A 27583-nucleotide genomic window follows, 5' to 3' on the forward strand; every position below is an offset into this window, starting at 1 on the left:
TTGTTTGCCTTTTTGCATTGTAACTAATGGCCCGCTTCTAATGGACGCAGCGCACGCTTAACATAATACAATTTCCTCTCACTGACAATCGAGACTTCGATTTGAAAGCGTCAGTAAATTTCAATTATTGTTATAAAATCATATCAGTGTTTCAGTGTAGTACACTTTTAGGTGATATTGAGCACAGATATTATGACCTGTCCTTTGGCTTCAGTCATCCGACTTTATATATGTCACTTTCATCCTGGCAATTTCTTTGGCAAAGGCCAGGTTAATACATACACTAAATCTGATTAAAATAAGGCCATAAAAGTTATTGTGTTATCATAATTTTAAGGATAAAGAGCAGAGAAAATCCTTTTTTCCCTTGTTTGCCTGAGAAACACCCTTTTTCTTGTCTCTTTCTTAAAAAAAAAAAAAAAAAAAGGCCTGGCCACTAAAGACTATCTTTCTACATACTTTTTTAGTATTTTACATTCTGGAAGTGGTGGTGACCTCAACTCACAAGTTCACGTCAAGAAAATTCAACCTTCTTTATTCAGCGTGACATAACTTCACAATGCTTTAAATGTGAATATCCACAATCTCAACAGCACATCTAATAGCTGGGTACAATCTCACAAAACTTCAAAAGACACACACCTGCAAAATCCATCTCCCCTCAGCATCATAAGACAATAAAAAAGGCCTTTTTCTGGTCTTAGCCTCCCTTGTGGTAACCAAATGGGAAAAGTCATTCTGGAGTGGAACATTAACAATTTTTACAGTTAAGGTTTGGCTTAATTTTAGCATCACATATGTTTACAATGATAATTACACACATTATGCCACTATGTGACAAGCTGGCAAACTCATCACTTTTATAGTCTCGTAAACGTTTTGATGTCCGTATTTCAGCATGACACTGAACCCTGTAAGATAACCATTTTGGTGCTTTTTACATTGTGAGGTTTTAATTATTTCACTAACCCGAACGGAAACTGACAAGGGGAAAGGAATATAAAATAGGAAGTCTGGAAACGAACAACAGTGCTAGCGAGTAAATCAATTTACAAGGCGACGTCATCACATTTTGGCTTCAGCTACTTTACAAGCTTTTCGAATATGAACAGACAATTACATGCTCTGGAAACGCAAAACAAATACTGCCTTACCCCAAAATACCAAGCAACCTTCTGAGAAACACACCACAAAACATGAGGAGCTTAATTCACTAACTTAACTCAATAAACATGCCATAAATAAAAATAAATCCGTTAAAAGTGGACGTTTAATTCCGTTCAAAAGTTTAATCGCCTAAAACTGCGATAAAACCACCCCGTATAACGTTTCTTCTGAGATAAGGCAAGACATGAGGCTCTTTTATTATCCTCTTAGTTTTTTTTTTAGCATTTGAGAAACACTGAAAACAGATGCTGAAAGTGAAGAGATATCTCTTTACAAAAGGTGTTTGAGGAAAATGAAGAAACAGACAAATCGAAACTCTGATCTCTGGACCGTGACAAGTCCCTCGAGCCAACCTCATACTGATTTATAACAGCTATTTCCAAGTACGGCAATGTAAAAACACAGATGAAAACAATTACTCTATTTTTGTAGGCAACAAGTGAGGTGGGTGGTAACGGAGACATTTTCGAGCAGAAAAAAAAAATCTGTCACAATTTTGCGCCCTCTCTCTCTCTTTCTGCCCCTGTCTTTCTCAAGCCGAGCTTCAACACACAACAAACGTTGGCCACATCACAGGCTTCTTGGGGCCTGAGGGGGCCCTTTGATTCCAGCACGCCGTGGGCATTAGCTGGAAAGTAATTAGGGTAAAAAGTTCAACCGCAGCTCCATGTCTGCAGCACTGCCAGAAATACATTTCCTCCCCTTTCACTGGGCTTTCCACAGATTCACATGCATATTGGAAACACATTGAAATAAGGAGCCTGTTGCAGTGACACTGGTACTCTTGGTTCACATATCACGTCTTTTGTGTGCTCAAGTTCGTTATTGGAAGTGGTGTGGTTCGCATGCCGCAAGTGCACTGTGGGTCATGTGACGAGAAACAACCAATCAGCTTCATCCTTTCCTGTAACAACATTGAAAGCTCAGCCAAAATGAAGGAACAGCTGATCATAGCTGTATATGAATAGCCATTTTTTAATAAATTTATCAGCAGAGCTACTGAAAGCAATTTCTGAGTGCTGCAAATCAATTTATTTTTTGCTGAAATTTCAGGTCATGGTTGCTTAGCAATGGCAGACGCCTCCAGAGCGCAAGCACCCAAACGCTTTGGGAAAAAAAGAAGAAGAAAGCGGTGCGCCTAGCTTTTTCCACGCGTTTTTAGGTGCGATATATGAACGGCATCCTATACTGGTGTTTACACGATTTAATTACTAATAAAAAAAAAAGGACCTGTCTCTTTTTTTTCCAAATCAAATGTCCTTATGGGTAGTCAATTACTAAGTTTGGTGTATTGATGAGCATTTAAGTTTTTTATATAGTTGGGGGAAAAAATAGTAATACAATAGTAATACCTTTGGACTTTTTTGCTACTTTGCTCATGTCAAACTATTAAACACTTAACCATTATTAAACATTTAAAAACAAGAGCTAAACAATTGTAGGAAAAACAATTATACAGATTAAAATGAATAATTAACTAAATGTAAATTTATATTGAAAAAGTACACTGGTATATAAAAAAAAAATAGTAGACATTTGTTCAAATTGTTGGAATGTTCAAAAATAATGTACTTGAAAAAGTTAAATAAAAGAGATTACTAGCATCCTACTAAAAAGGGGGGGGGGGGGCTTAAGGTAATAGGCACATTACTCCTAAATTTGCACAATCATGAAAAGGATTATGTTACACGCCTGTGCGCCTCCTCTGCAATTAATCGGAAAGATAAGAAGACGTATAGTCATGGAAAACTGATCTGACACAAGTGCCCTTGAAAAACAGGGAAAACTTCAAAGCCATGAGATTCCCATCCTCAAGAGATCTTGAATTATGTGGCCATCCAATCAGCATGAAAAAGCACGCACAGGGATGATCTGAGACCCGAAGATGCACCTGGCATGAACTCTCAAAAATAACTTGAAGGGTGGAGGATCCATCATGGGAAGGAAATGCATTCATCTCTAACATGAATGTAAGAGTGAGGATTGTGTCTGTCAGACCTATCAGCAGATCATAATGCCTACCTCAAATTACACTGAAGCGCGAAGCAAAATATGGATATGGTAAAATAGCACAAATGACAGAGGAAAAAAAAAAAGAATGTGTGTGAGGTGGAGTGATAAACTTTTAACATTGCTTTTTGCTCCCTGAGCTTCCAAATAAAGAATTAGATGTCTCCAATGATTCATGGTCATAAAGAGGTTTTATTTCATCTAATCTTTTTTAAAGTCCACATAAGGACCCAAAAGTAAACATTGGTTTTAAAGCAGACCCATGCATCAAATGCAATAGCAGAAGAAAGAGACAAACAAATCTTTATATCTTGTGTGTGGGCCAAAAAAATTGGCAATTGAGCCAGTTGCATGAGAGACGAAATATTACATTTTATCAACACTCTGGGAGTTTTGTGTACACATAAACCATAAATGCAAAAACTGTCAAACAATTAATTTAAAAGTATAGTTCACCCAAAAATAAACATTTGCTGAACATTTACTCAACCTTTAGCATTCCATCACTTGCTCACCAATGGATCCACTGCAGTGAATGAGTGCTGTCAGAATGAGAGTCCAAACAGCTGATAAAAACATCACCAGAGAGTGAACAAATTCCAGCTAATTTTCATTTTTGGGCTAACTATTCCTTTAATACTAAAAACTATAAATCATCTATATTTAATTTATAAGATTAAATGGTGACAAATTTTTTTGGGGTGAACTTTAAATCCCTTAAATCCCTTTAAATGTACCCTTGTTTTCATCCTACTAACAAGTTGCTATATCTAAATGATCGCACCCTCCAGGTGTGATGGCAAGAGAGTAACAGGCTCATGTGCTCTAAAAGCATCACTTCTCAATCCTCCCATAATCCTGTCTCTAATACAAACGCACAGAGATTTATCATTTAATACACTTAAAAGGGATTTTTCACATCTCAATAAAAATGCAATGAAAAGCACAGTTTAATAGCACAGTAGGTTTTTGCTAAATCGCTTTAAAAATAGTCACTGGACTAAACTGGGTTTCCGTTCCTCATAGGTATTGTGTAATTAATAAGCAGGCAGTGGATGCCAGCAGGACTTTGCATGGATACAGCTTTGGGTAAGGAAAATTAGGGCCACGGTTAAAGAAAAAAAGTAAATACAGATCTCATCGATAACACTGGGCTGACAGTAGGATGAGATTCTGCTCTTCAGAGCCATACAATGGGAGCCTCACTGGATCTTTGCCACCATCCCAGAGCCAGGCACAGTGTGGCCACTGTGGAGTCAAAAACAATGGCTCTATGCCTGTAAGGACTGGGCCTTCTTCTGAACCTCCACATGCTGTAGTCCCTGACAGTGGTCCAGCTGTACTCTGGTTTAAGGGGAAGGAAGAGAGGGCACCGTTTTCTGCCTGTCCAACAACTTAATTTCTCCAAAATCCAGAGAACAAAAGCAGGCCTCTTGAGGGTTGATATGTTATGCCTCCAAAGAGACCACAAAAACTACATGCCATGCTTTTAAAATCCAGGTTAATAAAAAATATATATCTCCTGATACTGTCTGAGATTATATCAAATATTCTGCAAATAACGTTTTTTTTGTTATTTTTGTTTATTTAACCCTTTCTTTTTCCTTTTATTTATTTACCTTTTTAATTATTTCACTTATGGTTTTAATGTTGTAAGACCTTGGATCCATGAATTAAAAATTAGAATTAATGCCAACATTTCATACACTTAATTTTATTTATATTTTTTATTTTTGAATAAAAGTGCCTTGACACTAAGTTGCATGCATTTGGCATGAGAGACCAACAGGCTCAAGCTGGTCACTGTAATACCTGTAGTTCTAATTAAAACAAACATAGAATAACAACAGTGGTATGGTGGAAAATCAAATCCTTTCCAGATACAATTGGGGCCAATGGTGGATTGAATAGCACATACATTCCTTGCTAATTTGCAAACCCCACTGGCTCTGTAGCACGGCATGAAGGGTTGCACGTGTACTATGCTGTCAGGAAATTCACCAGATCCATACATTGTTTGGACTTAAGACATAATCCCCTCCATTGATAAAATGATGTTGAATGTGTCTGGCAATGAAGGATTTAACACACATGCTTTTTCCTCTTTCTGGTTTTCCTTTAATTTGCAAATCTTGTAATCTAAGCCTAAAGCTGAGTGAACCAACTTCTAAACCAGCAGTGCTGTATCGGCCAAGACTGCAATCTGTTTTCCATTTGAGTGTCAAGACAGCTTCCACACTGGTGGTTGACAAAAGTGGTTATTTCAAAATGATTATATACTAAAACTTGTGTGAGGACTTTGGTAAGTTTATGAACTATTTCAGTTAAGGGGAAAGAACCGAACACAGCACAGCCTTTCAAAAAATACAGGGCTATTTACCAAACACTTCTACTGGAACGTACAAGCAGGAACACCATTCACCCGGAGGGAGAGGGTTATGGTTTTCAACACGAAGCATGTTTTCAGCATTAGACCAACCATTGCAGGAGTACAAAGCCAAACCGTCAAAGCCTGTCTCCATGTCGGGGCGGACACGGTGAGTTTGGCTGCATAAGTGCCGGCAGAGCAAAGCTCTAGTCTTGGACCGGCTGGGATGGTGGTCTCCATCAAAGTGTGCTGAAGACAGACATCCTTATTCTATTTCCTCAGGAGGAAATATTGAGTTAAGATTTGCAGCAGAAGCAGAGCAGTTCTTTTTAAGAGGTGGCAGACGTAGCTGAGGGGAGGAGAGGAGCCAATAACTGATGTGCCCTGCTCCCTCTCACTCCCTCAGGGGGCATAATTCTCACAGATTGCAGTCAGACTCTGTCAGGGGTCCAAGGTTGCAAGTCTGGCCCACTGGAGCCGACCGTGTTGGTCAGTAGGGTTTGGCAATCTCTCTCCAGACCACTCCCTGGCCCCATCAGACCTTTGATGCAGGTTATTATGTATAACAAATTACAGGATTTCATATGTACTTAGGATTTGTACCTCATAATATCTAAATGTTGCACATATTGAGGGATGTGGCTTGGAGTCCACCGCATTTCAAAACAGGAAAATGCCATGAACCGGACAACGGCGGAACATTCCATTAGCACATAGATTTCACCGCATGAAGAGTTTTACATGTCTCCACTCGTGTTGTGCACACCAAGAGATGGTGATACAAGCCTCTTATATCCATAAAAGTTCACTTGGAGAAAAAAAAAATAATATATATATATATATATATATATATATATATATATATATATATATATATATCTATATATATATATATATATATTAAATGCCCCTAACCTGCATTCAACCTAAATTAACATTCCTCAAATGAACAATAAAAAAAAATCATTATCATTGAATAATATATTTATATTTTGATTTATTGATCAATTTTTCCATAAACAATTCTAAGCGTGTGTATGTGTGTGTAGTGCTTCCCACCAGTAGACTTTAATTGGGCGGGCCGCCCAGGTATATTAATGGCTGCCCAAGTATATATGGAGAAACACTTTTGCTTTATTATTTTTATCCTCATTCTTTTTTTTATCCGACTAAAATAATGAAACCATCCACGATCGATTAACTAGTGTTAAATTTGAATGCTTCAAAGTGATTCTCAATCAATGGATAGCATTTAAAGCAAGCGATTGCTTATGAACTCGAGTTGATGAATTATGACATTGTCTACTTAATGTCCTTTATAGAATATGTTTTAGACGGTTGTAAGAATGCATATTTTCTTTCTCACCTGAAGGATCAGATCGCTATAGTGTAAACATTATAATTAAGTCACTTTTTTTTTTTTTGGTTGTTTTTTTTTTTGGAGGGGGGGTGCATTTTTGGTATTTTGTTTACACAATTTTATTTAATTAAATTTCCATTTACACAATTAATTGTATTTTATTTAATTTCCATTTAATTCATAGTAAACTATTGTAGTTTTCTTTTGAAACTTTATCCATGCATGAGAATCCAACTCTTCAATTCTGAATGCATGAAACAGCATTGTACCCCCCCCCCCCCCCCTCCTTTAAGAATTTTAGCAATGAACCAAAAAATGCCTCTGCTTTTGATATACTCATTGTATAATTGTGTCATCAGCCGCATATTGTGCTGAAACTGTGCTTGTGTGTAACTGGAAAAAAACCAGTCACAACACGTGACCTGTGAATATGAAAGCTCTGGCACCATTCGAAACACTAGGCCGAGCTGACAGTGGAAGTGACGTTGTTGTTGCGCACTCACCCAGAAGAGCCCATGCTCTTGCACACGCCGAGGAGGGGCCGTTTCTCAGCGAAGCTGTCAGTGTTGAGGGAACCTGCAGCCAGAGGGACAGAGAGGGGAACATTAACCACTGACCCACATAAAAAGCGACATTCATTAGCCACCCGCACATCAGGCCTGTTGTCTCTCAGCCAAAGCCACCCACCCACTGTACTCCAGCTTAAAAACAGCTACCAAAGCCGGAAGCGTGTTGATTGCATTACAAGAGATCTGTAATCAAAAAGAAAAAAAAAACATTCCTGTCAGCTTTGACATTAACACACCCTCACTTGGAAGAGAATAATGCCCTGTTCCTCACAGAGACTTATGGGGATCAAAATGAAATTAAAATACCAGCATGCAAGACATTAAATGGAGACAGAGAACAGAAACGCCACTCACTGCAATGTGTTGAATGCAAACCATTTCTCCTCCAACTCTAATGGAGAAAGCCTTCAAAGCTTTAGGAGTAGTCTTCTGTCTGACTGGCTTTAATTTCAGGGCTTCGAAGGAATTACAGAACGGCAAAAGGCCGATAGGCATATTTTGGGTGGAGAAAACATGTCGCAGTGAGTTTACAGATCCCATATTTATCTAATTCTCTTGATTTAAAAGAGAAGAGGGGGAAAACTTCCATTCATAGCCGGATAGAAGAAGATGTTAGCCTTTGTGGAGCTGTAATTTGGGCAGCCATGCCATGAAACTAATCAGATCCAGAAACCTACGGTCCCAGTGGCGTGGCATGTGAGTGCAAATGTGTCATTCTCAAACCTTAACACTTTAGAGGGCTTCTCCTCTGTCTTCACTTCTCAGTCATCAGACATTGCGACTGGTCACGGTATCCAATCATAATGCAAATATGACGGGCCTCTGAAAGACAACAGCTGTCTTCTATTTGAAAGAACAATTAAGGGGCAGAAAACCACCCCGTTCTCCTTTCCATAGCTGTGCACCTTAAAAACGGCTGGACTTCGAAACAAGTGGTTTTCATTTGTATTTTCCGAAGCATGTTTTCAATTTATGCTGCAAAATATTGAGGGAATTGTTTTCTGGAAGACTTAACAAATTTCCTGTGTTTCAGTAAATAATACATTTATAGGGGCCATTTTTTATTGAGCTTTCAACATTGTGATACATTTAAAGAAAGAGGAAGCAGTCATAGAATGTTGGTCTGCTGTGGATATGACTGTCCATAGCTGTCGCCTGAAAAAAAGTCAGTTTGCCATTTTAGAGAAAGAGGAACTTCCTCCTTTATTCTGGGAAAGAAAAAAAAAGACACCTATTTTCAGGACTTTTCAAATCCGCTCACTAAGCAAAAACAATTACTCTTTTTAAATCCCACTACAGTATGACACTGTTTGCGCCAAACAGATCACAATCAGTTTCCCTGCATGTACAATTCATTTGATTTAGCTGAGAAGCATTCTCCTCATGTGTTGGCCATCTGCTGCTTCTTATTATGACAATTCTCTTTTATCTGAATCCAGCCGGCGTTCAATGCCTTTATTGTGCATTGTTTAAATCTGCCGAAAGGAAAGAACACAAATTCTGTGCATAAATGTCACACTACAATACAACTCCATGCATTTCCTATTTCTTTTGTTTTGACATTTGAATATGACCGTGCCACTTTAGTCAGGGATGGGTTTAACAAAATTAATTCAGACTTCATAATTTCTGACCAGATAATACGGTTTTAGTCACAGAAAGTGTGCAAAATCATCAGACAGGAAAAAACAAAATGTGATAGAGACAGTTTGACATAACATCAATATTTAAACAGGTTGCGTGTATTTTAGTTTAGTAAGATGCAGTGTGCATTTCAGAATATTCAGACTATTAATTTTCATCCTTTAACAAATGGAATGAGCGCAGACATGCAATGGCCAATGAGTGAGCCGTGATGAAAGAGAAGGAAAATCTCAGAAGTCTGCAGATCCTCTCTGCCAGAGCGGCGGTAAAAGTCCAGGCAGCCAGCTGACAGCATGCCAACATAATCGTGAGGGACTGATTTTAATATTATGATGGGAAAACAGCAGGGCTCTGGCGAGCTCTCTGCGCTATTATAAAACAGAAGGTAGTCTTTAATTTAAACATGATATATGGAAAAGCCAGTAAGGAAGAGAGACATAGGACTTTATAAATTGCCACATCTCAGTCTAACTTGTTTCGAAAAAGCATGTAACTGCCTAAAACTGATTTTACTTTCTGCAAGTTTCTAGGAAAATAATGGTGGCAAACATGACAAGACATTAAAATAATGTGCTGTTTATGTAACATATGACATTTGAAATAAATTTAAGCATAGCGGGAGATCACCCTCCATCAACATATTTCAATTTGGGGGTGGACGCTTGTTCTTGACAAGCTGAAAATTAAGATGTCACTGGCATGTAGAGTTTGTAATAATATTTCATAGCAGCAATTTTACGTGCAGTAATGAAAAGACTTCTAGCAGGGGTTGTAGAGCTTACAAATTAAATGCAACCAAATGTTTGTGCCTTCTTAGGATGGAAACATTTGTAAAAAATTGTCTTGCTGTTCAGTCTGCACTACCATTCATAAAGTTTGGGATCTGTAAGGTTTTTTGCATTTTCTAAAGAGGTTTCTTATGCTCACCGATGCTGCATTTATTTGATCAGAAATACAGTAATATTGGGGAATAATATTGCAATGTAAATTTTAAAACTTTCTGTAATTTATGATATAAATAAATGTAATAAATTTAATTTATTTCTGTGATGTCAAAGCTGAATTTTCAGCATAATTACTCCAGTCTTCAGTGTCACATAATCACCCAGAAATCATTCTAATATGCTGAGTTGCTGCTCAAGAAACATTTCTTATTATCAGTTGGAAACAGTTGTGCTGTTTAATATCTTGTTTCAGGATTCTTTGATGAATTAAGAAGTTCAAAAGAACATAATTTATTTGAAACACAGAAGTATTTACTTCAGTAGTCACTTTTGATCAATATAATGCACCTTTGGTGAATAATTGTATTAATTTCTTTTAAAAAAAAATTATAATAATAATCTTTTGAATTGTAATACATGTCATGTTTTGCAGATTGCTGGGCCTATGCAGCATTAAAACATTTTCGTATGATTTAAAAAAAAAAAATTGTAGGGACCACTGTATGTTAAAATTAATGCACTTTTGTGGCTTTGCATGATAAATGAAGAATGAACTTTTGGGGTGTATGATACTTACAGATAAGAGGAGCAGGCAGGATCCTAGCAGTTCGCACAGGTCCGTGCCGCACCGAGAACAGCTCCTGCGCCTCCCCGCTCAGCTGCAGAGAGAAGAAACAAACAGGCACACTTAAAACACACCAGACAGTGATGTTAGAGAGATAAACCCAGTTCAAAGACACAGAAATGGCATCCAAATAACAGTACAGAGTTGACGGGGCTCCAGCATTTTATCTTTTATTTGTGCATCAGCTAACACATTCCATTTGAAAGTGTTGACACAGAGTGTCAGACTGACAAAAAGCCATGATGAATGTCCTAAATACTGTGGCATCCCTTTGGAACTTTAACGACATAAAAGTACTTGACTGTGAATCACACAATGCTCTGTTTGGTCTGCTGTGGCTGTGATGTGGTTTGATAATGAGTCACCGAACAACTAGAAGATAAACATCTGGCACAAACCAAAGCAAGAAAAAAAAACACTGCCGTGTAATGTTATCTGGTCTTTGGAAATGAACGGAAAATGAATAAAAGCCACAAAACTGAATTCTGCAACAAACATGCTCTTAAATGTCACTTGTGTTGTTTTCAAAGCTACAGTCTGTTTTTTTTTTCACATTCAAATGATCCTGTTCCAGCTTAATGGAACAATTCACCCAAAAAATTTAATCATGGGTCAATCATTTACTTGTTCCAAACCCTGTAAGACTGTAAGACTGAACACAAAAGAAGAAATTGTTAAGAACATCCCAGCTATTCTTTTTAAAATAATGAATATAAATGAGCATTGGGACTGTCAAGCTCCAAAATGACAACCAGCTCCTCGGAAGTATCATAACAGTGGTTAATATGACTCATCCATTACATTGCATGTCTTCTAAAGCCATAAAGTAAAGTAATAGCTTTGTGTCAAGAACACACCCAAATTTAAGTCATTTTTCAAACTTTGATCTAGCTCTTCTTGGAGAAGTAGTGATGAAAAGTATTGATGTTCAGTTCTTTTGAATCACAATGATTCAGTTAACTAGGTCAGAGCTTCTTATTCAATTACTTATTAAAAGACTTCAGTAGGTTGACTACCCTGAAATGTGTAATATTCCTTGTGTCCGAAATCGCCCCTATACCCTTTAATGGGGCAATATTTGAGGGGACAGTTATTTTTATTGGTGTCTGATACCTTAGTAGACATTATCGAGTACACTCATTCAATCTCACAATGCAACGCAATAACGAGTGTGCAACTGATGTACGCTCAACGGCTAGAGAATACCCATAATTAAAAATAAGCAACACCATGTCCGTGACCGTGACTAAAAGTCCCAAGCCGATGTTCAGCACCTAGAATGACCAGCTACATTTGACTAAGCTGTAATATCAATACAGACTTAAATCAAAATTAGTCTTAATCATGTCATTCTCACAACAACACTGTAATAAGCTGGTGGAAATCCAGAGATCTGTGAAACCGAAGCTGCTGAGTAGCGTATCACGTCGCAGGGGTGGAAATATTTTGATTGGCACCCCAATTCCTATGGCCTTTTATTCTAGCTTTTTATTTTAAGTATAAAGCCCTGAATGTGCGTCTCTATGTGCGTTAAAGGGTTAATTCAACTGAGAATGAAAATCCGTCCATCTTCTACTCACCCTCAAAGCAACCTAGGTGTATGTGATTTTCTTCTTTTAGAATAATACAATAGGAGTTCAATTAAATATTGTTCTTGCTCTACCAAGCCTTTCAATGGGGTAAGCGTGTGTTTGTTGTCAACAGTTCAGAAGAAGTGAAATAAAAAGTGCACGCATCTGTAATAAAACGCCTCTCACACAGCTCCAGCAGAAGTGAGAAAATAAGTGTTTATTACATCTGAAATCTGGATATTTATTTTACAAAAACGCATAGATTCGCTACGGGGGACTATTCTATTATGCTATTATATAAGAAAGTCACATACACCTAAGGATGCTTCCAGGGTGAGTAGAAGATGGATGAATTTTCATTCCCGGGTGAACTAACCCTTTAAATTACAGAAACGTCCTTTATCACATTACTGGAGATAATCCATGTGTCTTAAGCAGATAAGCCCCACAGAGAATGCACAATTAGTAGATTAGAGCTGTGTTTTTATTAAAAGCACTCGTTGCAGACTTTGTAGCTGCCAAGTGGGAGATTAATATGGCATCTACATCACGATACATTTGATGTGAAAGAGACAGAAGGGGAGAAAACAAGAGAGAGAGAGGTAATGCATGCGGGCCACCACAAAACAAAACCCCCAGCTGGCAAATGGGGCAGAGGAATAATGGAATTTAGTGGATTGTGAGGTTTCCATTAATGCGACTGTCATTGTGCATTACCAGACTGCTCATCCTCGCTTTACACGGCTTTAGTGGTGGCATCCATCACCAAACTCTCGGCTATTACATTAATATATATCAAAGCAATATGCAAAATTGAGGCTTCTTTCTTGTTTTTCCCTCTTGTTGTTTCTAATTTCATTCGCAAGGATACAGTGGAGATGCTGGTCATAAATTGAGTTTTTACATTTACATTTAGCAGATGCATTTATCCAAAGCAACTTACAAATGAGAACAATAGAAGTAATCAGATCAACAAGAGAACAACAACAGTATACAAGTGCCATGACAAGTCTCAGTTAGTCTAGTACAGATTCAGAATGCATAACCAGGTTTTTTTTTATATATATGAAAAGACAAGAAAAGAAAGAACAGTGCTAGTATTAATTGGTTAAGTGCTGGCGAAAATGATGATTCTTTAGATGTTTCTTGAAAATGAGTAAAGACTCTGCTGTACGAATTGAGATTGGGAGGTCATTCCACCAGCTGGGCACAGTCCAGGATAGGGCTGTCAATGAATATTCTAAATTCGAATATGTATTCGAATAGTTTTTAAAAAACTGGAAAAAAAGTGGAAAAAAAGGCCCGCGGTAGTGGAGGCGTGGTTGTCTGCTTTGCGAGTGGGCGCACTAGCGCGCCTGAGGGTTCAGGGACAGGTCACAGCCTCACAGGAGTCGCACTGTCTGGTACAGCATCACTGCTGAAAGTTGACGCGTCTTCATGGAAGATGCCAGCAAGTGCAGAGCCCAACTCGACCGCAGCAGAGAAAATGAGGTAAAATTGTTGACCCGTGAGACAAAGTTGTATGCAAGCTATTTAAGATACAGTTAGCAGTTAGCATACCATTCGAACACTAGCAACATGCGGTCACAATCACATCTCAAAAATGTGCACCCAAATGAGCATGGCATAATGTGTGGAACTCCAGCTAAACAATCACGTCTTGACACTTAACGTTACTTTGCATCGCTCGCCGCAAGCTCTTTGTCTGCAACACGACAAGAGGCCATAACGGATAAAATAATTTCGTTCATTTGTAAGGACATGAGACCGATCAGTATCGCGGATGCGGCACGCTTCGGGGAGTTCTGTCAAGCAATGGATCCGAGGTTTGATTATTTATCGTTTCATGTCAAGGAAAAGTTCCATGTTTACCACAGCACAGCTCGCTCGGAGCATTCAATGTCAGTTCTATATGCTTTAAAACTTCAATTAATATTAATAATATTTGTTTCAATCACTGAATGAAGCCTGCTATATTTGGGACAACAGTCGCGACCTTAAATTGCTTGCACAAAAATTTGTTTGTTCATTTAAACCATTATGCGCAGAGAACGTGAGGGTGAGAGAGCGTGAGGTCTGCAGTCTTGGCCATTAGTTGATTTCCTTGTTTTTGTGTAGGTAATACGTTGTCATATATGTTTAAACTTAAATAGACTATCTATACAAGTGGTTATGTCTCTTTGTATTATTTTTGCCTGTTATTGACGTAATGCGCGTCATTGACAACATGCGCTACCAGATGTTCGAATAGTTCGAACATTCGTGTATTTTTTAGAGGGAATATTCGAACGTCAATTTTGTGCAATTTTGACAGCCCTAATCCAGGAAAAGGTCCGTGAGAGTGATTTTGAACTTCTTTGGGATGGCACCACAAGGCGTCGTTCACTTGCAGAGCGCAAACTTTTGGAGGGCACATAAGATTTAACCAGTGAGTTTAGGTATGTTGGTGCCGTGCCAGTGGTCGTCTTGTAGGCTAGCATCAGTACCTTGAATTTGATGCTAGCGGCTACTGGTAGCCAGTGTAACCTGATGAGGAGAGGAGTAATGTGAGCTTTTTTTGGCTCATTGAAGACAATCCTCGCTGCTGCATTCTGGATCAATTGCAGAGGCTTGACAGTACATGCAGGAAGGCCCGCCAGGAGAGCATTACAATAGTCCAGTCTGGAGAGAACAAGAGCTTGGACAAGAAGTTGGGTTGCTTGCTCTGACAGGAAGGGTCTAATTTTCCTAATGTTGTATAAGGCAAATCTGCAGGACCGGGTCAATGTAGCAATATGGTCAGTGAAGCTTAACTGATGGCCCCTTACAACTCCTAGGTTTCTGGCTGTCCTTGAAAGAGTTATGGTTGACGAACCAGGCTGTATAGAGAAGTTGTGATTAAATGATGGGTTTGGACAAAGTTTTGGTCATCTCCAGCCACTCTGTGTGATGTATTTCAGGGAATCGGAGTGAATCAACAGTATCTTGTGCGGAGAGAAACGGCAGCTCTATATGTATTCTTAGAAAGCAGAGCAGACAGAAGACAATGCCCCACAATAGATGGGAAAGATTTGTGACATCTCTGTCTCCTGGCCTTCTGGGCTCTTGATATGATAGTAATAATACAAATAGGAATTTTTGATATCCTTCCTAAAACACACTACAACAACCTAGTTGTAGTGTCTGAAGTCCAATCCAAAACACTTAATGTTCAATGCAGTTATTAATTATTGCTTCTATGAAGGGTTTAATCTAAAAAAATAAAATAAAAAAAGACCATAATAACAATAGTAAATCCTATCAAATATTTCAAGATCTACTTCAATATCCAGACTTAATTATTTAACAAAAAAAAGGGATCAGTACCTACTAAGACACACTGAAAATGTGTAATGAAAAAATTCTAATTTTGGGATTTGTTTGTTTAATAGTGTTAATTGAATCAGTTGTTTCTTGTTTAATCTATAGAGAAAAGTGTTCGCTCAATAAATAAAATGTAAAAATGTAAATGAGTTTAAAGATTTACTTTAAGTGAACAAGTGATGACAAAGATAAAATGTAAAAAAATAAGGTAATATGATCAATAAAATATTAAATATTGGCCACTGCTCATATCTTAAAATTCTTTAGTAAATACATAAATCTAATATCTTGCAAGATTTTGTGCATCCCTTATCAGTTAATCAATCCTTAAACACTATCATCACCACAGACTCAAACACCCGTCTCTACACGTTGGAACCAGCATTGGAAGAAAACGATGAAATGCATTGGGCTGTTTTAATAACAACAGCAGAGCAGACACCTTCAGTGTACTGCATGTCATCCCTCCACTCCAACACCACTTCAATTAGCCCAGTCTAATCGAACTGCTATCTCCTGCCAGCCAGCAACACCTCCATCAAAGATTCTGCTCCATTAAGATGCTAATGCACAGGAACAAAGAAATGTACTAGGGCTAGTGCCACTCCTGCTCCTCCCTTCAACGCCATTACAGAAGGTGTCGGCTCAGCAACTGTCACAAACACTTTGAAGGCAACTTAAGCCAGACACTGTGACGCTTTCAACACTTTCACAAAAAGTGTGAGATGATGTCTGTAATGATGCTTCACAGCTTCCAAATTCATGTCATAAGAAGTGCAACTCTTTCCTAAAGTGATTACTGTTAGGACATTCAGAATTTCCTAAAATAAAAGCTTAGTCAGGGTGACAAATCACATAACATGACAGATATCTTGATCTCTATTACCATACGACTGAGACAGCCAATTCTGAGAAGACTGACATTTTCACTAATTTACTGGGGAAGCGATATCATGTTCAGTTACGATTAGGCCTAGTTTTAACATTTGACAGGATTCAGAGTTTAACATGCATCTTGACATAATTTCACCCAGCTTCAAGCCTAAAATCTGTATTCTTGGCTATGTTTATGGTGACACCAAGTGGTGAAAGAGAGTCACAGCATTACACCGCAACAAAACAAAAGCAAGTCAGCAAAATCAAACACAACCTTGAGGTCATTTGTGAGTCGTATTCGACTTAGTATTGATTTTAAATCCAAAACTGAAAAAAAAGCTAAATTCACTTATTAAGGTTAGTACAAATAGTGACACCAGACAGTGTCTAGTAGGCAAGTACATCAGTATTGATTTCACTACTGATCATCGCTGTCTACACTCCATTAGCACCAAAATGAATGATTTTAGTTGCTTTGTCAATGCAAACCATTGTCAGTGTGAACATCCCTCAAGGCAGACATACAGAAAGAGTGGTGTAGAGAAAAACATGATAGATGCATCCAAAAATACTAAGTACTTACTCCACAACCATTAAAAAATTTGTTCTATTTACAACCCAAATTCCGCAAAAGTTGGGACGTTTTTTAAATTTTTATAAAATGAAAACTAAAAGACTTTCAAATCACATGAGCCAATATTTTATTCACAATAGAACATAGATAACATTGCAAATGTTTAAACTGAGAAAGTTTAAAATTTTATGCACAAAATGAGCTCATTTCAATTTTGATTTCTGCTACAGGTCTCAAAATAGTTGGGACGGGGCATGTTTACCATGGTGTAGCATCTCCTTTTCTTTTCAAAACAGTTTGAAGACGTCTGGGCATTGAGGCTATGAGTTGCTGGAGTTTTGCTGTTGGAATTTGGTCTGTTTCTTGCCTTATATAGATTTCCAGCTGCTGAAGAGTTCGTGGTCGTCTTTGACGTATTTTTCGTTTAATGATGCGCCAAATGTTCTCTATAGGTGAAAGATCTGGACTGCAGGCAGGCCAGGTTAGCACCCAGACTCTTCTACGACGAAGCCATGCTGTTGTTATAGCTGCAGTATGTGGTTTTGTATTGTCCTGCTGAAATAAACAAGGCCTTCCCTGAAATAGACGTTGTTTGGAGGGAAGCATATGTTGCTCTAAAACCTTTATATACCTTTCAGCATTCACAGAGCCTTCCAAAACATGCAAGCTGCCCATACCGTATGCACTTATGCACCCCCATACCATCAGAGATGCTGGCTTTTGAACTGAACGCTGATAACATGCTGGAAGGTCTCCCTCCTCTTTAGCCCGGAGGACACTGCGTCCGTGATTTCCAACAAGAATGTCAAATTTGGACTCATCTGACCATAAAACACTATTCCACTTTGAAATAGTCCATTTTAAATAAGCCTTGGCCCACAGGACACGACGGCGCTTCTGGACCATGTTCACATATGGCTTACTTTTTGCATGATAGAGCTTTAGTTGGCATCTGCTGATGGCACGGCGGATTGTGTTTACCGACAGTGGTTTCTGAAAGTATTCCTGGGCCCATTTAGTAATGTCATTGACACAATCATGCCGATGAGTGATGCAGTGTCATCTGAGAGCCCGAAGACCACGGGCATCCAATAAAAGTCTCCGGCCTTGTCCCTTACGCACAGAGATTTCTCCAGTTTCTCTGAATCTTTTGATGATGTTATGCACTGTAGATGATGAGATTTGCAAAGCCTTTGCAATTTGACGTTGAGGAACATTGTTTTTAAAGTTTTCCACAATTTTTTTACGCAGTCTTTCACAGATTGGAGAGCCTCTGCCCATCTTTACTTCTGAGAGACTCTGCTTCTCTAAGACAAAGCTTTTATAGCTAATCATGTTACAGACCTGATATCAATTAACTTAATCACTAGATGTTCTCCCAGCTGAATCTTTTCAAAACTGCTTGTTTTTTTAGCCATTTGTTGCCCCCGTGCCAACTTTTTTGAGACCTGTAGCAGGAATTAAATTTTAAATGAGCTAATTAAGTGGATAAAAGTGTAAAATTTCTCAGTTTAAACATTTGCTACGTTATCTATGTTCTATTGTGAATAAAATATTGGCTCATGTGAATTGAAATTCCTTTAGTTTTCATTTTATTAAAATTTAAAAAACGTCCCAACTTTTCCGGAATTCGGGTTGTAGAATGACTGTGTGTTACATAAATGCATTCCAGATCATTTTTCAAGTTGTCATTTTCAGATGACCTACAGCATCGGTTGCATCACTTCACAGCTCTCCGGTAGCCTCATGGGATAGTAAAGGGTCCACTGGCTATGCATTTGAGAATCTCACCACAAATCACCAGAAGTAGTAGATTATCCAAGTACTTTTTTCCTACACTTTTATGAATGCTGTGAAATCAGACACACTAATCTTTTCAAATACTATTTTTAGCCTACTAAATAGTCAGCAAGTATGCATATTTGGAAGCAGCCAGTGTAAGAGAGGCAAGAAAGATTATTTAAAAAGTACTCACTGATATACTCCAAATCTGCATTCCATCCGTGTAGCCAATCATCAAGCAGAGAGGCGAGTCAGTGCCGCTGCCATGCATCTCTTGGAACTCTGGTAAGCGGGCCACATCTGGACAAATAGCAAGAAGCACACGTAGTCAGAAATGACACAGAACTAAAAACAAATCATTCACAAAGCAAGTAATTCACAAAGGCTTGGCGTAAGATGTAAACAGCTCAATAAACAAACAGATGACCAGAACAATGGAATACATAAATAATGATTCAAAATATGGCACCTTTCTGATCGCCACTGTTTATTCTTTTGATGAAAAGAAAGTGTAAAAGCAAAGATCAAAGCTGAGTTGTCAATACAACTGGAAAATTATGTCTAATCTTCTGACAGTCATCTCATCCCCTAACCTCATGATATGTTTGCTGGAATCAGGAGCATGTTCAGCATTTAGATAATCCGACATTGATGCAATTAAAAACTTTACTAACCCAATACGACAACATAAATATGAACTAGTAGGCTCATACCACATTTAGGATGTGTGTAACATGTCAATGCTTGTTATACTGGCATTCAATTGCTCAAACGGGACAATAAAGATATTTATAATAACAACATATTTCTACTTCAGAAAAATGCTGTTCATTTATTGGAATATGTAAATTGATTATATGTCTTTTGTTGTTGTTGTGTTTTATCCTGAATGGATGTTATGATGTTATTTGTTATATCTAAAAAAAAAAAAAAGTTCAGTTTATTACATGATTTCTGAATAATCATGTGATACTTGAAGACTGGAGTGATGGCTGCTGAAAATTCAGTATTGCCATCACAGGAATAAATTACATTTTAAAATATATTCAAATAAAAAGGTACATTTAAATAATAATATTATTTCACAATAAATCATAATACCCAAATGAATGCAGCCTTGGTGAGCATAAGAGACTTCATTGAAACAAAAAATAAAAAGTTGCAATACTTAAGACCTTAAGGCCTTAAGACCCAATGTGTTCATATCCACCATGCATCAAACCAAAAAAAATGTATATATATATATTCCAACAACATCTAGCAGTACAGCGTGACCAATGCGGTGTAGTCTGATTCACAAACAAATGATTTCCATGAGTCAGATCTAGTTAGTGAATCAAAAACATGCAGCATGACCAATCTGATGTAGTCTGACCAACAAACAAATGATTCATACGAGCTGGTTTTTGCAAGGACTCAAAACACACAGCACAAACTTACCATTGATGTCAGTTTTTTCAAAACGGACCCAAACTATCTTCTCTTTTTCATCATTCGGAGGTGTCCCAGTATACGCCTGAAAATGCAAAGAAAAACATTTTTTAACTAAATTGTTCTTACTCTCACTATCCATCACTTATTTGTCTAAAAATAATCTTTCATGGGCTCTCACGTTTTTTACAACAGAAATACATTGAAAATCAAGAATTATCCAATGCGGACTTTAAATTACAACACACAAGAAAAAAAGTGAATCTCCAGTCTTGTACACAAAATTTCCAAGCAACATTTTAAGGAAAAAAACAACAACATTTACCTGAGGGACTACATCCTGCAAGAACGTAACTACGCTCTCCATGTACGACTGCTCCCTGCAAAACAGTAAAAACTATTCTTATGAAAATAATATAACCACACATGAAAAGACCTGACCATTAAACCTAAAAGTTTGTGAACCAATGCAATATTTTTTCACCTTTTTATTTATGACCACCAACATTTTAACATTTACAACACTGAATCAGCTTTACAGCTGTTATTTTATTCACAAACAAGCCATCATGGTCTTACGTTGCAGCCTGTGCTCGAACCACAACACCACCAGCACAGCGGCTCGGTCTGCGTGGGGAGTCAGACGCCATGGCCAACCACTCAGTACCCTGTTGGAGCAGAGCAGGAGAAGATGCAGTCATGATTTACATATGATTATAACACTAAACATGACTGCAGAGATGACTCGTTGATCATTCTGATTTCAGTATTACTCTAAATTCAAATTAAATAAAAGGCTATATATGATAACTACATCATCCACATTGCAGATGGATGTAAACAAATAAGGCTCAGATGTGCCTGGCTCAGTTTAATCTGCACAACAGACCCATTCCTGTAAAGTATTGATCCTGTAAAGGATCTATAAACACAGACTAGCTATGTAAAGCGAAATAAACAAAAGAAAACACTTTAAATCAACTCCAGCAAGATTTGCTAGTAACCAAAAATAGGATGTAAATACCTTTATTACATTTTATTTTTTATTAAATTTAATATAAGAAAATGTCCAAAAAGATGTCAAGAGTGTTTTAAAGAAAACACAGCTGTGTGTTGTTGTCAGGTTAACATTTCATCATTTCAACTAACGTTATCTCCTGTCTGTTTCGTTAGCTTAGCCAATACCGCTAACAGTTATCTGTCATTACAGCGCTTCAAAGACAATAAACTGATCCATGACAATAACTTTTCTAACTTCCTGAAATAAATAAATATGTAATGTATGTAAGAAATGTGCAGTTAAATGTTTAATGAAGCGACATTTGTACTAACCTGAGGTTTTGTGTTTTGAATACGGATCAACAGACAGGGGTCCTCACAAAACGCCACAGTGAAGCTGGCATGCAGCGGAAACAACAGATGCTTTGGCCAATCAGAGATTAGCGTCGGAGACGGCAAGCCAATAGAGTTAGGACAAAGGTGGGAGCTTGGACCGAAAGCACTGTTTGTTCGTTTTTGGGGTTTTTTCGCTGAAGGAATCTGACGCGTTGTTAAAATTAACATTAAGGTGAAGTGTTATATAAAGCAATATTTGTTCGTTTCACTTCTCATATGTGCATCTCCACGTTTGAAAATTTACACAACAGCCTGGAAAAACGCGCACGTTACATCACGTCACGTTGATATGTTTATTTACATCGAAGTATCACGTGATCACAAACCAAGCTATTTCGCACAACCTCGGTTTCTTTCGGGAAAACGAAGTTTTACTCACAAGAAAACTATGTATGAATGTTTACAGGTTATTATCGTCAAAGGATGACTTGAAATTATAAAAAATGTTATATTAAAACAACTTCATGCAAACTGAAATCCTATTTCTTATTTCAATTGGGCCTTTTAACAACTTTCAATGTTTTTATTTTAGAGCATAGTTTTCAAAATTTTTATTGACCTGTTTTGCATAGCAGCACCTTTAGATTGGAATGACAGTTTCTACCATCAAGGAAAAAAAACAACATTGTTAATGAAATCCTTAAAACATTAAAATAACCATAATGTTTAAAATCCATAAAGTTCATGCTTAAATACATTGTTAAACCTTATGAAACAGGGTAAAGATAGCAGTGAACACTAGAAATGATGCACCATTCTCCTTGTTCAGAAAAAAAAAAACTTCTGACATCTTTTTGAAACAGGCGACGTGTACGCTGTAGGGAAATATCTTCTCGGAAGATAGAATTTCTTTTTTTTTTTTTTTCTTATTCATCATTTAAAAAATTATACTAAAAATCAAAACACATTTTCATTAGTCTGCAAAATATAAAGTATAACAATATAACACTAACATAGACTAAAATATGAGTGTAGTGAATGGAAGTGAGTGATTTTTTTTTTGTTTGTTTCTTCTGACATTGCTTCAGGATTTTGGTTTCTCAATAGCTTATATCAAGTAATATCAGAGTCTGACTGTCTAGCATAAGTGTACAGATTGCATTGTATTAGGACGATGAATGTCAGCAAACACATACAGTAGCCGTCCCATGCTGTTGAAGCAGCGATTGGACATTTTCAGTCTGTTTCTGACCATTGCTGCCACCACCGCTCTTCGCAGAGGACTGTGTGCTCAATTTCTTTGAAGATGTACACGAGGACACTTTAACAGGGGAATGGGATAAACTACAACGGGGTTTCTTCAGCACAGGTGAGGAGGAATCTTCTAACACCCGTTTACCAGTAGGCACTCTGTCACAGTGGGCCTCATTTTCCAGTGAGTCATTATAAGGCATGTCTTCATAGTTTGTAAGGCTATCAGCAGAAGATTCAAATATCATGCTCATCTCACAGCTGCCGTTTCGCTGCTCCGGGACGGAATGTACTTGAGTGTCAGGACCCTATAAAACAAGGAACTATGTATGAGGCTTGAATGTCCACAATATAATACAATGCAAAACAAAAAACAATAGCCTTATAAAATGAAGCAGGCCTTAATTCATTGAAAGGACACTGCGGTTTTATTGTTTAAAGAACAGTTCACCCCAAAAAAGAAAATTTGCTGGCCATGTACTCACCCTCAGGCCACCCAGCACAAAGATTTTGTTCATTCATCAGAGCAAATTTAAAGAAATCTAGCATTACATCACTTGCTCCCCAATGGATCCTATGGAGTGAATGGGTGCCATCAGAATAAGAGTCCAAACAGCTGATAAAAACATTACAATAAAATATGCCAGTGGAATTTGATGTGAGACGACAACAGGGGATGGACATTTTTACTGGAAAAAGCATTATTATGGACTGGTATTTTTGCCAGAACCAACGGTTTAAAGTTAAAATGCCTAACTGATGGATTTGTTTCTTATTAAGAAAGCTTTTCACTTCCGAAGATGTCAAGTGATAGACTAGAGTCTGTTGTGGATTATTGTGATGTTTTTTTCAGCCGTTTGGACTCTCATTCTGACGGCACCCATTCACTGCAGTGGATCCATTGGTGAGCAAATTATGGAATTCTAAATTTCTGCAAATCTGTTCTGATGATGACTCAAACTCATCTACATTTTGGATCGCCTGATGATAAATTTTCAGCAAATTTAAAATTTTGCGTTAACTATACCTTTAAATAGAATATCTGAAACACTCCTAACCTGAGTGGGCAAAGAGTTAGTGCAAGATTTAGGAACGGAGCCACACTTTGGTCCTTGTAGATTATACACAGTCTCGTAAGTTGGCAAGCACTCAGAGGATGTCCCGAACGGCTCCAAACAGACAACAATGGCACTAGTATTATCAGCACGGAGCATGCGTTGACGCCATCGCAGTAAGGCATGGTTCACGAGCAGAACAGCATTTGAAACATTTTCATTTTGGTTCTTTGGCTGTTGAAATAAACATTCAGATAAGTGAAGGTTTCTAAAGGACAATTAAGACCTCTCCTGTCACATAAATTGTAATTATTGACCTTGGCATTGTCATTTTCCTGGCAAATAGACACAGCCTCCTGTGGTGATACCATGTTCCATAACCCATCACTGCCTAAAATGATGTAACGGTGCTGCTTCAAATCCAGCTTGATAACAGCGGTATCAGGCTCTGGTGACACTACAAACTCTCCACTGGAGAAGTCGTAACTCCACAGATCACCTGAAGACACATTAATGTGCATTAAATTATTGGATGCATATTACAAAAAACAACAACAACAAAAATTTAAAAATCAGTGGCATTTGAACACATTTAGTCAGTAAATTTTTGATTGGCAAAATCGTCTAAAAGTTTTAAAGGAACAATACACCTGAAAATGTAAATGAACCTGAAAGTGATCTTAATTTTGGAGTGAACCGTTTCTTCTTTGAACTGCTTGACATCTCCTTAAACCAGCGCTTAGCGCTGAAGATTTTCCCTAATGCGGTTTTACTTATGCTGGCAAAATTTTTACTGGCCCCACTACAAAAAAAGAAAAGATACTGCATCCATTTGACCTATGAAACCTTGCATTCTAATACATAAGGCCGTTACACCACTAACATTTTACATACCAGAGAAATATCACTGTATGTTCAGTCAGGAGCAGTGAATGATTCTCTCTTGCTTGATTAATATTAAGGACACATATACAGCACCAGCCTGTTTACATATTTTTTTACATTTATTTGACCATTCAAGCGTGATAAAATGGCAATCCTCATTGTTGAGCCCCAACAACCTTCCTAAACCTAGTTTAAACACCTAAACAGCATGTGTCGCAATTCAACAATCTGTTTGTCGTTGCTAAAGAACAGAGTATATCATGGTGACATGTTGCAACTTGCAGAACAACAGACAATCTCTGCTGACTTGTCAGATATATTGAAACTCACTCAACATTTTAAATCACTGTTTTTTTCAATCATAACAGCAACAATTATCTCTTGTTATGAAATAGCTTAACCCTCTTACCAAGAGCTCGGGCCACAGCCAAAAATGGGATCTGATCGATGACTGTGCTCCTTCTTACTGGTCCATTGTGGGTCATTCTGGGTCTCTTCCACACCACCCTATTGACTCCAGACTTTTTAATGACACTAGAGGAGAGGTGTGACAATGATCACTGCTGGCTCAAATGTAATGCAAAAATAAAACTGCTGACCAAAGATAATAGGACCTCTACCTAAAACCTTTCCTTAACCCATTAGGAAACTTACATTTAATGTGGAAAGACAATGATACAAGCCGTTGGATGCTGTGCTATAACATGTTGACATGCTTATTTTTTTTTAGGCTAAAAGACAAAGAAAGCTTGTGTTTAGATTATGATAATGTGGACAGATGCCAGAGCATGCTTGGTTTTAGTGTCCCACTTTGATGCTGTGGGTGCATAAACTAAAACCAGTCAGACCTCTGTGGATAAACAGGGCTGAGAGAAACAGGCAACAGTTTGCCTTTTCTTGATGAGTGTTGACATAAAACAAAAAAACGAAGGAACCAAACCTGTTTAACCAAAAAAAACGGGTAACATAAAATCCAACAATCAAATTGCAAAATAATCTCATACCTAGCTCATACCTCCACATTTAATTTACCCAAAGCAGAAGAGTGTGTGAACAGAGTTAACATTAGTTGTGTGAGCTTACTTGTTTAATAAGAACAACTCACCTGCCACCGAGCCCCTCTATTCTCTCCCTTTCCTTCGGGAGGTCAGGTTTGTGGTCCTGTGTAATTTCTACAGCTCGGATGAACTCATCAGAGGGGTGATCCCGGACCCCTAACACAACCGCTGAGTCCCCAACATGGGCAACATACATACGGTCACGTCGTATTACGACAATACTTGCAGTTGTGCCCGATGTGCTGGGAAGTCCTGTAACCGTCTTTGGCCATTCCGCTACAAGAAAGCAGATTATATGGTTTTCAAAATCAGATCAGTGATGAAATAACTCTTTCTGTTTAAAAATGATAATTCTGTTATACACGTAGAAGAAAAAGGCAAATATTTGGCAACATGTCCAAGCTGCTGGTCTTAACTTAAACCAGTGCTATATTGTGTTTGTCGTTTGTTTTGGGTTTGATTGTTCTGTCTAGATGTACCTTTATGTTTCTGCCTATATGTATTTAATAAGTTAACACATTTGTGTCACAGTTTTGATGTAGATACTCAGTCAATTGCACAACACGTTAATGCACATTTAAGCAGGGTGTTATTAAGCTGTGATTTCTGTAAGCAAAACACTATTCTGATGTGCTGTCACTCTAGTTCAGATATATGGGTTAGTTGTTTGGTGTGGCCCTGAGGCTGTGTAACTTCTTTTGGCGGGATACATCGGATGTTGCAACTTCCAATCAAAAAGATCCGCTGTCCGGACTCTTTCCCTTGCACTTCCATAAAATGCCATAACTTACGTAATTTCTTCCACATGGCGTGGTGACAAAAGATGAATCCGTTTCGCAGAGCCGCGCACACCTCGTTGTCGTCCTCAGACCAAAAGCCTCTTTGTTTTTTAATGTGGTCCCACAAATGGCGGCGGGCAAAGCGCGCGGCGTCCGGACCTCCGTGTCCGTCGAACACGGCGAACATAGCCACAGCCCGCGGCCGACGAGTGTTTTTGCACGGGTGAGAGGAGTGTATCGACGCCTGCTGAAGAGCAGAGCTAGGGTCATCATCTTGAACATAAGTTACAGTGATGGATCCGGGAATGCAGTCTTGGATTGAAGCGTCGGGGTTTTGGTCCTGTGCTGGTGCCGTGATCTCGACACGTTCGGCGGCGTCCAGTTCGTCTTCTCTCGGCTCATCCTCCTGCTTCATCGTCATTAAGTCCTCCATGTATTTCCTACCGCCTTGGTCATAATAAATACTGGCCCGACATGAAAATATCCCATCCATGTTTTGATCGAACAAAAAGGCCGGTAGAAGAGCAGTGTTTAATGTTTAGGCAGGACTGTTGCCGGGGGTGCGCTTTCCTCTTTGTTTACATTTGAGGTTGTGTGCATGCGCAGAAGCACCACGCACGACAAGTCACGGGTCAGTGGAACCCCTAAATTATTTATTTGACCCTTAATTTGCTACTGAAAAGAGCCCATGAGACTGGCATAATATGAGTATAATGATATCTATCTATCTATCTGTCAATCATCTCTTACTTTAAATTTAGTAAATATAGTAATGAAAGCATGTAACACTGTATCATCACATCACACGCATCTTTTAATGGAAGGTTTATTTCATTTCTTTATCCCATTGTATTCCATCGTCTGTATAACAGTAATTTTGCATGATGGATATTATGGTTTTGTTTTGTTCAGATGGGTGAAGGATGGTGGGGAAAATATGTTGGTTTATGTTGTTTG

At 38.1% G+C, this 27583-nt stretch overlaps 2 protein-coding genes across 12 annotated transcripts in view; both read right to left on the reverse strand.

The window, feature by feature from the left end:
• The window catches only part of LOC132123611 (BCAS3 microtubule associated cell migration factor-like), a 233928-nt gene extending 212177 nt beyond the window's left edge, over positions 1 to 21751 (reverse strand). For 7 of the 11 annotated variants that reach the window (XM_059534370.1, XM_059534364.1, XM_059534363.1 and 4 more), the window contains exons 1-7: positions 21596 to 21751; positions 20843 to 20931; positions 20589 to 20643; positions 20273 to 20348; positions 19026 to 19132; positions 10640 to 10721; positions 7409 to 7481 (exon numbers count right to left, since the gene is read on the reverse strand). In XM_059534370.1, the coding sequence (XP_059390353.1) occupies positions 7409 to 7481; positions 10640 to 10721; positions 19026 to 19132; positions 20273 to 20348; positions 20589 to 20643; positions 20843 to 20913 (464 nt within the window). In that variant the 5' untranslated portion in view covers positions 20914 to 20931; positions 21596 to 21751. The remainder of the gene's footprint in view (positions 1 to 7408; positions 7482 to 10639; positions 10722 to 19025; positions 19133 to 20272; positions 20349 to 20588; positions 20644 to 20842; positions 20932 to 21595) is intronic. The other 4 variants (XM_059534367.1, XM_059534365.1, XM_059534368.1 and 1 more) reach the window with 3 other exon arrangements.
• Positions 21752 to 22194: 443 nt separating this feature from the next.
• On the reverse strand, positions 22195 to 27239 carry LOC132123612 (protein phosphatase 1D-like). The gene is made up of 6 exons (XM_059534374.1): positions 26639 to 27239; positions 25895 to 26123; positions 25199 to 25323; positions 24222 to 24403; positions 23908 to 24138; positions 22195 to 23157 (listed from the first exon to the last, which is right to left on the reverse strand). Exons 1-6 carry the CDS (start codon positions 27117 to 27119, stop codon positions 22780 to 22782), a joined length of 1626 nt encoding a protein of 541 aa, XP_059390357.1. The 5' UTR covers positions 27120 to 27239; the 3' UTR covers positions 22195 to 22779.
• Positions 27240 to 27583: the final 344 nt, after the last annotated feature.

The sequence above is a fragment of the Carassius carassius genome, chromosome 41, assembly GCF_963082965.1.
Source record: "Carassius carassius chromosome 41, fCarCar2.1, whole genome shotgun sequence".
Classification (NCBI taxonomy): Eukaryota; Metazoa; Chordata; class Actinopteri; order Cypriniformes; family Cyprinidae; genus Carassius; species Carassius carassius.